The sequence below is a fragment of the Harpia harpyja genome, chromosome 5 (genome assembly GCF_026419915.1).
Source record: "Harpia harpyja isolate bHarHar1 chromosome 5, bHarHar1 primary haplotype, whole genome shotgun sequence".
NCBI lineage: Eukaryota > Metazoa > Chordata > Aves > Accipitriformes > Accipitridae > Harpia > Harpia harpyja.
In genome coordinates, this window is record NC_068944.1 from 19,905,694 (window position 1) to 19,919,248 (window position 13,555).

General features: G+C 38.5%; 1 protein-coding gene across 1 annotated transcript in view; it reads left to right on the forward strand.

Annotated features, from left to right (window-relative positions):
* The window catches only part of PIEZO2 (piezo type mechanosensitive ion channel component 2), a 314,868-nt gene that overhangs the window by 270,111 nt on the left and 31,202 nt on the right, over positions 1-13,555 (forward strand). The window contains exons 35-38 of the mRNA XM_052788207.1: positions 1,196-1,294; positions 3,731-3,842; positions 5,565-5,630; positions 8,926-9,092. Of these exons, the coding sequence (XP_052644167.1) occupies positions 1,196-1,294; positions 3,731-3,842; positions 5,565-5,630; positions 8,926-9,092 (444 nt within the window). The remainder of the gene's footprint in view (positions 1-1,195; positions 1,295-3,730; positions 3,843-5,564; positions 5,631-8,925; positions 9,093-13,555) is intronic.

Genomic DNA, 13,555 nt, shown 5'->3' on the forward strand with positions numbered 1-13,555 from the left:
GAGTATTCCCATCAACATGCAAGCTCACGTCACTGCAGAACTGGTGCATTACTGAAAGCCCAGCCCAAGCAAGAGCAAGAAACTGCCTCCACGTTCTTCTATTCCTTATACCAACAGCTTTCAAACAAAGCTTCCCAGACAACATGAGTGAATTACAAGAAGAAATACTTTATTTAATTCATTGATACAATGTGCCTTTAGTTTATATACTTATATTACATTACCAACTGATTACATTTGTTAAACTGCCTATGATGTGGTAATGACATGGAAAGATTTTTTCCTGACCTTAAAAAAGGCAAAACAAATCTGGATGAAAATTAATGTGATAAGTTTTATTTTCTGCTATTTACACTAATTTTTTGTATATTTTGCATTTAACTCACCTTGGACCATAAAAATGGCTCATGAATTTCTAGGTCATTTTTCTTTCTGGTTTTCATGCAGATACAGAGGAAGGTTTGCATTCTTGTTTCTGCTGATTTTTTTAAAAACTGGTGACAACATTTTGTTCAGATGTGCTGGTGCCAAGCACTGAGATTTTAGAGAGTTCTAAACTTGAGGTCAGAACCTAATCAGATTCTTTCATTTACTCTGGGTTTTGTGGATTTTATTCATTTGGTCTTACTTACTAAAGCTCAGTGCTGAAACTATTAATCTGAGGATGGAGGATCTGGTGTTTATTTCAAAAATCTGGTCAGACGTTCTGTATAGGTGGCCAGTTCTGCAATATGTGCAACATGAAGATGTTGGATGGCTTTATGTAGGAGGGGAGTTATATAGAACAGAAAATTGGTTTTGTTTATGAAAAGCTTGTTCATCCTTTGGTCATCATACCTTATTTCCCCTCCATCACCATGCACATGGACTTAATAAAAATACTAGCAAAGTGAACTTGTTTGTTGTAGAGTCTGCTAAAGAATTATTTTTAATTGTTGATTTTTCTTTTAGTGTAAATTGTGTGCAATAGTCACTTCAAGGGTTAACTTGGAGATTTTATTTGTTAGAGAACACAGGCAGTTAAGAATCATGTTACTGAAGTTTTATTGTGAACGTCACAAGTGCTCTTTTTTCATATTGGAGTCTATGAATGTAAATTTGTTCTTAATAATCTAGATACAATCATTCAGTAGATACTTTTTATTAATATTTTCTTGTTTTCTACTAATTGCTCTTGCTTTGTCCTTCTTTATAGAGAGCTATTGGGAAATTTGCTTCAGCCATTTTAGCCTTGCCAAAGTCTGTCATTAAACTACCCAAAACTATTCTTCAGTATTTAATCAAAGCAGCAAAGGTACTTGACATTTTGTGAGTGCTCAGTATGTGACCCATCCCATAGTTCCTGATGTAATGTATACCTCTGTCCTCGTCTGCATTTTTCCTCTTATATGAATGATTGAAGAAAATAATGACAGCCAAAGCTTCATTCCTAGTAAATGCAATACATTTCATACTTTCGGAGTGGTCAAGCCACAAGAAATGTGGTCTATCTCTTTTTAAGTGCAACCCCGAGAGAAAATGCAGACCCAAATTCTCATTTTCTTCTGATACTGCTATACAAGATGGTCACATCAGGTTGCATGTATCTTACGGACACCGTGGTAATTGATCTCAGAAAGTTGGTAAAACCTTTGTAAAATGCACATTCTGCCCCTTTTAGGTCTACTTTTCTGGCCTTCATCATCATTAAAAAGATTTGTGCATCTTCTTTCTTGTCTTCCTTGAATACATTTAGCATTTCCTACCTTTGAGCACTGTGTATCATTTTACACTCCATATATGTGACATGATATTTGTAAGGAGTGAGTGTTACAGAAGGAGCATACCAGCCCCAAAGCCTAAAAGATACTGCATTTAAAGTTGGTGCAGTGGTAAAAATCTAAAGTAATAGATATGTGTGCACCCAGTCAGCTCTTAAAATATCCACTGCTTACCGTAAGTAGTTACATTAAATTTATTAATCAAATGCCCTTTCTTCATTCTAATCTTCTACCCTCTTCCAAGTCTTCCTTTTACCTCCAGTTTCTTTATTCATACTATGACTGTGGCCAGCCTACAGTTTCTCAGCTAACTGTTCAGCAGCAGATTTTGACAGTTTCTGACTTTCAGTAAGTAACACAGTATTGGGTCACTGAAGTATCACCATTCCCCCAGATCACCTTCAGTAGAAAACATGTATTACAAAGCAAAGAGAGACCAGTGCCTCTGATCCCACACATTTTCTTATGTGGTGCTTGTTTTGAACAAGTCAGACATATAAAAATAAATGTACAGACCTTGAGAGATTTGGAAGAGAACTTTCTTATCAACAGTACCAAAGTAAGTTCCTCTCCATTGTTGTATATATTCACAAAACAGAACAAAGTATTTTTCCCTTTTAAATTCATTAAAAGTCAGTTTGACAGTTTTAAAAAATTGCTTCTAATGTTCCAAAGCAATTTGTGTATGCAAATTTTAAAAATACAAATAAACAAAATAGAAATTTTACCATTCTGTCCTGTCAGGGGCAGTTCCAGCTTCACTGAGATACACGTGTGTTCTTGTCATTGTCTGCATGTTTGTCTTGTGAATTAATAGAGCTGTTTTGTTACTATGCTTTTTTTTTTACCCTTGTGTCTGCATCTGTGTGCCTCCCTGCCCTGTCTCTGTTACTAGCCTGTGTTGCTTAGAAATAGAAGACAATGCAGTGCCAATTGAAGATGATTACTACTTTTCAATGAAAACCATAAATGGAACAAAAGAAGATCCTTTGTCCTAAAGAGTTGTGGAGAAGATACAGTTACTTTAGTTTCTGTTATTCACATTCTATGTCATATAGGGCAAAAAGATATGAGTGTTACTGCTTTTTTTCTGTAACCTTTCTTCACAGCCTGAGCAGAACTATTCAAAAAGTTACTTGGGGTAACTTTTGTTTACTTTTTTTTTTTTTTTGTGCTCACTTTTATAGCATTTATAAATATTTTGGGCCAATTCCATGCTTCCTGTAATCATATAGGTCAACAGACTGTTGATCTGAGTGAGTGCTGTGAGCAGGAATTGGCCCCATAAAATCCCCTTGATACACAGGTAAGTATTACTGTCTTCATTCTACAACTGGAAAAACAGTAGCAGAAGGATTCATCAGTGACTTATCTGAAGGAACAAAGGTAGCCATTGTCAAAATCAGGATGAAATTTCAGGAATTCCTGACTGCCAGGTTTGGGACTGTGCACAGAGAGCAACTCTGTAAATGTTCCACTGGGATCTGCAGAGGTGAGAAAAAAATACCTGAAGTACGAAGAATGTAGAAGCATGAATACCTGTACTGAGATATCACTACAGCTTTTGATGCTTTAGTTAGTTGATTGCAGCACTTTCTCTTAAAGTTTCCATTACTCTGTATCTTGCCTGTAAAATGATAAAGTAGAACTAAATGGAGAGATTCAGGTGAAGTAGCCCATATGCACAACAGGGCATTAATTCCCAAAGTTCAGAGCATGAATTTTTGTGGGTTCTAATGAAACTTGGTTCACCCACAAGTGTTTCACATTTGGTTTTATGCTTGCAAAAATAGCACATGAAAACTCAGCAGATCTGCAAGGGAGGTGTTTGATTTGGGATTCAAAATATTTCCTTACTGCTGCAGATCTGAATGCGTTTACTCAAACTATATAGTCCTGCTTGTGGCTTATTCTATGGCTTACTCTCAAAACTTGAAGAACCTTCAAATAAATGAGTTTGTTCCTTCCAGTTTGTTTATCAGGCCTGGATTACTGACCCTAAAACAGCACTACGACAGAGGCGCAAAGAGAAGAAAAGTTTCGGGAAAGAGGCGAAGCGAAGGCGAAAAGGATCTGGGGATGGTAGGTAGCCTTCTGTATTTTAAAAAAAAGTAGTGTTAACTAGACTGCCCGTTGTTCCTGGTAGTGAAAGGCAGCTGAGTTTTAGAGGGCCAGTGCTCTCAGTTCTGGCTAGAAACTGGACAATTGAGGTTGCCTTTGCCTGGCTGCCTGTCACTGCCCCGGCTGATGACAAGGCCGGCCATAGCCACGTCCTTCCCTTGTACACAGTGTGTGTTGCGGGGTGTGAAGGAGAAGGGGAGATATGTGTGTTTCTCCAAGGAGTTGCAAGACACACACCCAGAACTTTTGCCAAGTAGGAAGACTCAACCCATTGCAGAAAACATCAACTATATGAAAACATTTGTGGAAGTAGAGTACTTGCAAAAGAAAGCCATAACCCTGTGAAGGCGTAACTTTATAAAGCCAATAACCTGGTAGTTAACAGCATTTCTCCAGAATGTGGGAGTGTAAATGCCAGGTGTTTGGCCAGAATCAGGCAGAGCAAGGACATTACCCTTTCAGTCCCTCACCTCATGAAAGGGTTTATCTTACTCTCCAGCTTTTTCTAAGGTTGCTAAAAGTCTCTCATTTTGATCATAAATTCATGTGTTTTCCCAGGGAAAGTTTTGCATGTGACAGACTTAACGTTTTGTGTTGAAGAACTATTTCATGAGGAAGTTCCTGAAGAGCTGTAGTTCAAGTGGAGCTGTAAGAAAAGTTCATTGAAATAGCCACATATTATTTCTTTTTGCCCCATTTCCTATATTGTTGCCTAAAGAAGCTTGAGTTGATACATGGGGAAGAACATCTAGAAATGTTTTTCACTTTCCATGCTGTACTCACTGAGGAACCCAAATATCCGTGAACCAGTGAATTCACCACAGTGAATTCAGCCGGCAGCAAAAGGAAAACATACAAATGTTAATAGGGTTTTATGGGCATGTAAAGTCATACATGCCTCCAAAAAAAATCAGTTTATAAGTGGTTCATACCTCTTCATCTTTTGCTCTTTTTTTAAACAAGAAGGGAAAATAGAAATTCAGAAACTTCTTGATGGGGAAGGGGGGGGGGGCATTCAGGCTGAATTAGCGGGACTTTTCCTCCATTTGGCATCTTCACCTGTCAAAAAGAGGGAGCTTTATAATTTGACTGCTGCCACTGAAGCTGTAGCTGCAGTTATGGGATATTAAATAGAAGGAGAGTCATTTGTCTGTCCTTTGGTTCTGCCTGCAACTCTACGTCACTCTTCTGCCATAGGCCTAAATAAAAGCATGTGGTAGTCTCAAACCAACTCTGCTGCTTCATTTCAACCTGAAGGTGCCACTCAGTTCATTCGGGTTTGCTGGGTCAGAGGCAGGAGGAGGTCAGAGCTCTGACCAGGTTGCCCTTTGCAGAAGCTGAAGAAATGAGCTGGAGTGTGAGTCGGCGGAAGGTGAGACTGCTGAGGGTGGAAGCGGTCTGACTGGGAAATTGCCTGCGTTTACACCAACAGATGATCTTGCTCAGCAGCATTCTTCAGTAAGAAAATGCCCCTGCGAATTGCAAGAGAGGGGTGGTCATCTGTGAACACCTTCGCTGACAGGGTTGTCCCCTCACTTGTCTCCTTCAGGAACAGAAATGTGCTTTCTGTTATAGTGGCAGGGGAGGAACCAGTCACTACCACTTAATAACTGCAGCATTTTCTAGCTCGAATGGCATTTACACCCACACTTCTATAGGTGTAACACTCGCTGTTTTCACTAGGTGGTACTGATGCAGACTGTGAAGACAGCGAAGAGGAACCTGTCAAGAAGAAATCTGATGGACCAGGTATGGAGGCAGAAAGAGGGCTTCTCTGCTGTTACGGTGCAGTTGTGACCAGTGGCGTAAGCAGTATATCACAGAGACAGCGCTGTGGTGATCCCAGGCTTGCGTAAAAGCCACAAAATCCACTCTAACCTGTGCAGTGAGAACTTCCTAACTACTTCAGGTTTTCAACTGCCAGATTTACAAGTCCTGAGTATAGGAATTTCTACTCCTGGACTATTAACTACTCATTCTCTACACAAGGGTCAGGCTTGATCACTTGCTGTATATTTTACTTAGAGAACAACTTATACTTAAGCATAGCTTCCAGTCCTGATTGCATACAGCCCTGTGTTAAAATCTGCATTGATTTTGAATGTCTGATATGTTATTATTAGCACAAAGACTTTGTATTTTTTCAGTGAGTTTTAGCAAGGTTAATATAATGCTTTTGTCTGATACTCACCCATTCAGCAAGGTGCAATAATCTCCTCTAAAAAAATGGGATTTTCCCAACCTTACCCTTTCTCATTCATAACCAGGGTTAAGGATGCTCTGCACAACAGAAGAAATGTCAGCAGTTTGCAAGATCTTGCCCATATTGAAAGTTTTCCTAGAAAGAAGTGTAATAGGTCATAAATCTAAGCTTGGCTCTTTGTTTCTAACTAGAGTAAAAGAAGAAAACAGACTCTCCTCTTAAGTAGATCTTCATCATGGCTACCTTGAGTGAGACTTTGTCTTCAAAAGCTATTTTTCTTCTCTATTTAAAATTGGTTCCCACAGTTCCAGTTAGAATAGTATCCCTGAATGAGTAACAGATAGATGTTATATGTTAGGTCGAAGATGTTACAAGGATGTGGGAGATGTCATTTCTTTCTCACAAGAGCAGTGGTCTCAAATAAATGAGTTGCATTGCTATAGGGGTTTTTTGGTGGGGTTTGGGGAGATTTTTTATTTGTTACTGGCAATACAGTTACCCGTGTTAAAACGCTGAAGTGAATCACTTAAACGCATCTCTAGGGAAAGACCGTTGGTGCTACACAGGGGTTAGGGAAAGAGAAGGAAGTTTATAACTAATTTATATTGGAAATGGTCAATTGAAGGTGCTTTATATTTTCATTGAAATACTTTGACCAGTCCTAGGTAAAATTTGTTAAAGATGGTTGGAAAAATTAGATGGTAATTGTTAATAAAGCATTAGTATCATTATTAACCTTAGATCAAATCCTGTCTCACACTCTCAGGCAGAGAGAAGCCTTCTCTGCATTTGACCTTTTAAGTTAGAATAACAGTTTCTGCAGAAAATAAATATTTGTTTCCCTTTTTGAAGATGTTTAGATGCGATCGATCCCCAGAAGATTATTTTTTAAAAGTTTTGGAGAACAGCAAATCTGCCAGAACAGCTACAGCATCATTAAAAATGTATACTAAATCACCTCCATTCCAGAGAGAAAAATGACCTTTCAGATTAGACTGGAAGTGCTTGGCAAAGCACTGTGGTGAGACTGTGGCATGCAGTGGTGGTCAATAATAAAGATAATTTTAACCTGAGAGCTGCAATTCTCCTGAAGTCAGTAGCAGAAATTGTATATTAGAGACGCAGAGTGTGGGTTAAAAAAGAACATTTATATGTTGTATATTTTTGTGTATGAGTGCTATATTTTCTTTTAACCTATTCATAATATTATCTGGAATTCAGAAGAAATGAATGCTTCTTGAAGTAGAAACAGCCTTACATTTAATTTCCAATGACAAGATTTCCTTAGCTTCAAGACCTGCACATTGAAATATGAGTGAACAAAATTTAAGTAGATAAATCATAGAATATCTCCAATTCTAAATGACGTAGAAAAGGCCTGAAAAAAAGGACAAAATATTATTGAAATAATTATATGACCAAGTGAAGTGGGCTAAATCCTCTTGTGCTCAAAGATACCAGACCAGTTCCATGGCATTGCTCATGTAAATAGTACATACTGCCATTTTAGCATCCACTTTACAGGAAGGTACCACTAATGGGTTTTTCCTTAGTTTCTCTCCACATATATGTGCATACAGCCCTGCCTGCACATCCGGAGAAATGTGCACATTCTTCCATAGGAAATCTTTTGCTTTATTACAACTTCACCTTTGCATTCTTTGTAAGGAGCGAATGTGCACTCCACAAAGTTTTGCATGCCATCTTGTGGTACAGCTAGGAAGTGAGGTTGTTGAAAGCATCATGCTTTAGCACATAGGTTGGCTCCTTAGCATCCATTACAAATATTTTGTCCCTGTATTGCAGATTATTGACAGTTTTCTATTATTTCTTAGGCTGGTTACTCTAAAATTGATATTTATAGCTAGTGCTCTGGGATTTGCAACCTAGCAGGGACAACTAGCTCTGGAACTGGCTAGTTGGAAAGGATTTTTTTAGTATTTGTGCAACTCTGTATAAGAACTGTAACGTGGTGTGTATGTTTGTGAGTGGAAGAAAAATAACCTGGAAGTGCTGCTTTTTGGGTGAGAAATGCAGTTGCTAATGCTAAAGGAACTACTGAAATGAGAAATTAACTTGAGACAGCTGTGTTGAGGAAAATAAAGCTGCTATTGTTGGTATAAACCCATAAGCCTTACTCATGGGAAAGTGTACTGTTTTGGCAAAATGGTGCAAGAGTAATATTGTAGAAATGATTTATATGATTTGTCCTAGTTGGGCTAGTTGATCTGAGATCACTGATGACGTAGTGCAGCCTATTTAAAAAAAAGAGAAAGGGTTTGGAAACAGTAAATACACAGAGGTGTGTTTAGGTGGTTGGAAAACGGGGAGAGATTCAAAGACTGTTTAGGCAGGTTAGAGTTTAAAACTCAGCTAAGCAAGGTTCAAGCACAAAAGGCAAACTTTGCAGAGAGAAATGCACACAAGTAAATAGACAGGTATGGGGTTCAGCTCAACACGCTGGCTGAGCGGCTGCTGAGATCACAGGAGCTGGGGATGTTGACTAACTCTCAGGAGACGCCCAAATCTTTGGGTTTCATTCTGCAGACCTGTACATACAGCATCTGTCTAAAATCAGGGACTGTTTATATGACTAACGATTACAGGACCAGGGAGTTACGGGGTGGAAAAGGGATGATAAGCCTAGACATACAGGCAGGAAGATGCCCCAGACAGCCAAAAGGCCTCCAACCATCTTCAGAGATTCCTTACTATGACAGGGTCTTGCAGCCTGGATTATTATTATTAGACAACAAGGGAAAAATGAATCTAACTGCAAGCAGAAATACAATGAAAGATATTTGCATTCATTAACTCTCTGGTGCTTTTCCCCTCTTTTAGATAACATCATCAAGAGGATATTTAATATCTTGAAGTTCACTTGGGTCCTCTTCCTGGCAACACTAGACAGTTTTACAGCTTGGCTTAATTCCATCTCAAGAGAGCACATCGATATCTCCACTGTGCTAAGAATTGAGCGATGTATGCTGACCAGGGAGATTAAGAAGGTAACGCCTTTGGTCTTTTTTGTCTGCTAATGTCATTTCCAGCTCAGTGAAAAATGAAAGGTTGTCTTTTCAGATCACTGTGTTAAGAAGTAAAATTTTAAAAATCTCACTTATACATGCATTTTAAAAATAGGTCTGGACTCTTTTACTCCTTGCTGTTCTATAAATACATAAATAATAAATTACTTGATTTATTATCTGGACACAAAACAAATTATTGGAAAAATAATTCTTTGAGAGGTTGATATAAGGATTTGGCTGAAACACTCCTGTGATAAAGTGTGCTTTTGAGGGGACAGGATAGATTCAAGTAGAGAGGAGAAGGCATGGCATTTTAAACAGCTCAAAAACTGCCTCAGTCTCAATAATTCAGTCTTTTTGTAGACCAATTTGCCTTGGAAATGACTGACAATATAGGCATAATTTTCTTCACTCGCAATGAAGCTATGTGGTCCTCCACAAACTAGTTATGTATTGGTAAAACCCATTATTATCAAAGATTAATGTTGATAGTGTAACTAAAAATGTATTTAAATCTTCAAAATGCAAGTAGGTGATACCTTGAAGTTGGATAAAGCTCTCATTTTAAGCACAGGTTATCTTTACATATGTCACTAGCTACCAAACTATTTCTGGAAACACGGCATAGAAGCCTCATTTTTAGTTCTTTCCAGTTTTTTTTAAAACCTGCAGACTGTCTCAGAGATGAATAGGTCAAAAAGGTCAACAACACATTAGTACTCTTGACCTTAATAAAGCCCCATATTGCCCAGCCACTGTCGACATCTGCTGGCAAGATAAGCAGGCTGCCTGCCACCCCCGGAGGTTCGAGAAGCTGGCTTTCCTGGTCTGAGGGAATCAGTACTCAGTCTGGCCAGGAGGCACTGAGCATGAAGAGAGGAGTGCTTCAGTGTTAGTGTTCGGTTACTGTTATTTTTCCCAAGGTGTCCAGTAGTAAGCGGTTAATAGTAATAATAGCAAATAAATAAATAAATAAAACAGAGCAAAAGAAATGTGGCATATTCAAAATAAATCCTTCTTTGGAATAAGTCCCAGCTTGTGGCAATGGATGGTTTAGGGCACCCTAAACCAGAAACTGCATCTGGGTCATTATGTTTAATAGTACCAAGGAATCTATGTTCTTGGAGTTTGGCTAGTCCCTCTTTAATGTATTTTTAATGTTGGCTTCCAGAAGATCCTACAATACGGAGTTCTGTAGTGTCATTCCATATGGTGTGTTTAAGAGTACTTACTCTTGTTCATTTTAAACCCACTTCCAATCATTTTGGGGTCTCATGTGGATCAGCTATGTATTCCATTTTCTCTGGTATTCCTGATTGTATAAATCTGCATGGAATCTTCACCTCAGTCATTCTCTTCCAAGTTAAAAAGTCCCTTTCTTTTTAGCCTCTATTCACATGGAATCCATCCAGTGCCTCTGATCATCTTTATTGTCCTTCCTCATATGATTTCCAGTTTTCATGTGGCCTTATTAAGACTGGATGACCAGAACTACACACTGTTTTCAAGGTGTGGGTGAATCACAGATCTATACAGGAGTATGATGTGTTTTCATTTGCTTTCCTAGTGAGATCTAACAGTCAAGCGCCTTTGATTTTTCATGAATGCTTCCTATTTTCAGGGGACTATAAACTCTGAGTCCAAGACCTTTAAGGCTAACAAAAGCTGATGTAAAGCCTGTCATTATGTATATACAGTTTAGGTTACTTTTCCCATTGCATTTCTTACCATTTTTTACCAAGTCACTCAGTTTTATCAAGTTCTTCAGTAGTACTTCAGTCAACTTTACACTTGAATATCCCAGATAATTTTTTTTTCATCTGCAAACTTTATCACATCGCTGTTTTCCTCCTTAGTCAGGTTATTTCTGAATATGCTGGACAGTAAAACTCCTTGGGGGGAGCCACTCAGTGACCTTCTTCCTTTGTAAAGAAAAAACATTGGTTTGTGCCCTTTGTCTCTGGTCTTTTAATGGAGGATGAGTACAAGAGGTAGATGTAGTCTGCTGTTGGTTTATTTCATGACCACTCAATTTCTTACAAGGGTCACTCAGGATCACTCCTGAAGTCCTGTTTAAGGATTGGTGTTACCTTCTCTTCCCCTGGCACTGTTTCATCCACTGGTTCCTGCAGAGCTCTTGGGTGAGGACCTTCCAGTCAGTGCTCAGTTTATTGGTTTGTTCTCAGACTTGTCTTTTATAAAATAATTAATCCAGTCATTCCATGGGATTCAAGTTACTCCAGGAATGTCGGTGACTTTTTCTGCAGCAAAGAGCGATGCAAAAAGTTCAGTCTTTTCTTGTCCTGTTGCCGTAACTCCCTTACACCTCTTTATGCCTTGTTCACCTGTTGATACCCTGGCTTTCTGGCAGCTGATTCTTATGATATTCTTGAAAATGTTTTTATTATCAGACTTTTTTATTTTAGCAAGTTACTCCTCAGCATCTCTTTTGGTCTAATTTGCTGAAGTTTTACATTTAACTCTAGAAAGTTCATCCTTGTTTGTTTTTCCTCATGACTTTCACTTCTTGAAGGATGTCTTCTTGCTTCTTCCTCCTGGCCTTTTCCATTCTGGTGATGTGTGTGTGTGCATGCAGGCTCTTTCATGACGTTTACTTATTCTACATGAGTACATTTGAAGATTAACTTGAGTTATTGTACATTATTATTCTGATGGCGCCTTCTGTAATCTTCCTTAATATTTAACAGGCACTAGTGCACTCATGGTTTGATGGTCAAAAATCAAGCCTTCATACTATACTTTCTGAATATTAATTGGTTCAAGTCCACCCACAGAAGCTCTGTGATAATCCTGGCACAGTGAATTTACTTAATTTGTTAGACTTTATGCTTTTTTACCCATACCACCTCTTTCTCAAGCTATCTTCCATTCCATCCTTGCTATAAAATTCATACTGTGATAGTACAGTGTTGTAGCGGTAGTCCTTTTTGCCCCAGGTCTCAGAAGTCCCTGCTATTTCAGCATCCTCACTGAAAATCACATGATTCTTTCTCACCACCCCTGAGTTTTTAGAGTGTTAACATTTATGCAGAAGGCAGGCTAACTGCCTTTTTATGGCCATTACTTTTTTGGGACCTTATTTTGATCATTCTTTGCTACTTCTCACCTCAACTTAATATATTGAGTTTTTCCTACCCTTTGTTCCCAATAGATTTATTTATTTTGATTTCATGTTGCCAGCAGCCTGATGCTATTTTGATTACAGTAGAGCTCATATGTCCTTGAGTAGGCTGGTATATCCTGCTTCAAACCTAAATCTTCCAGTACTAGGGGCCCTTCAGATAATTTCCCCCTAGTCAATAGCTTTAAACTTCAGGGTTTTTTCTAGGATCTTTCTCTCCTCTTCTGTGAAATACTGGTACCCATGAACATCAGAATCATCAAACCCTCCATAGCATCCCCAAATCTCTGTAGCAGTCCTATGCCTGTCACTGCTGCCCAAGAAACCTGCTGCAGCCGTCATGGTGACGTGTTTCTTTCTCTGACATGGAGTCGGGGACAGTTAACCTGATGTATGAAGTTCCTTTGGTCTCTCTTCCAGCTACAGAAGAACCTGAAATTGAGTCCTCCATTAGTTGTGGGGCACTTTTGCTGTCACAGCTCTTGTCCTTTACCCCACGCCTGCAGTTGAGCTAGAATGTAGCATGTGCCATAATTTCAGAGGCAGGCTGTCATAATGGCACGTTTATTACTGCAGAAGCAACACGGCTTGTATACAAAAACACTTAATTAAAAACTTGAGTTTCAGATTTTGTTCTTAAGATTTTTATTTTTTGACAAAACTTCAGATTTTGAAAATTTTAGATTTGGGACAGTGTAGAGGACAGAGTTGAAATACTAGTAACTAATAATACTAATAAAGGGAATATGGGCAGTATTTTAGAGTACTTTTATTATTTTAGCTGGAAAAAGTCCTTGCATAAGGCTTCATTCTAAGTCCTAAAAAATGACTGTTCAAGAATAGCAATCTTCTCTCTCAGTGTATCTTCTGAAGTCAATGCAACTGCTAGTGGAATGAGTTGGATGTGTTTCTGCCTAAGAACAGGCTATAAAATTCTCAGTTTTATTCTTATGACATGCCTTTAGAATTCTTGATTGCAGTATCATAGCCAGAAAGACTTGATTCTGTGCCCAGATCTGGGCTGACAGTTAATAAAACCATCCTTTTATGAACTTGCTTGATCTCAAAGTCACAGAGAAAGAGTGAAGGTCTTCAGTGTATTTTTCGTGGTTTTCCAACTGTATCCATACTTCATGAATAAATTCTTATTTTGGGACACTAATGAAAACCTAGATCAGTTTGTACATGACCTGGTTTCTTTTTTTTTTTTTTTTTTCTGTTTGAAAAACTGCTACTGACCAGTAATAAGAGGTATGATTGTTCTTAGAGTCAGTGAAGCTGTCTAAAAGAGATATCTCAC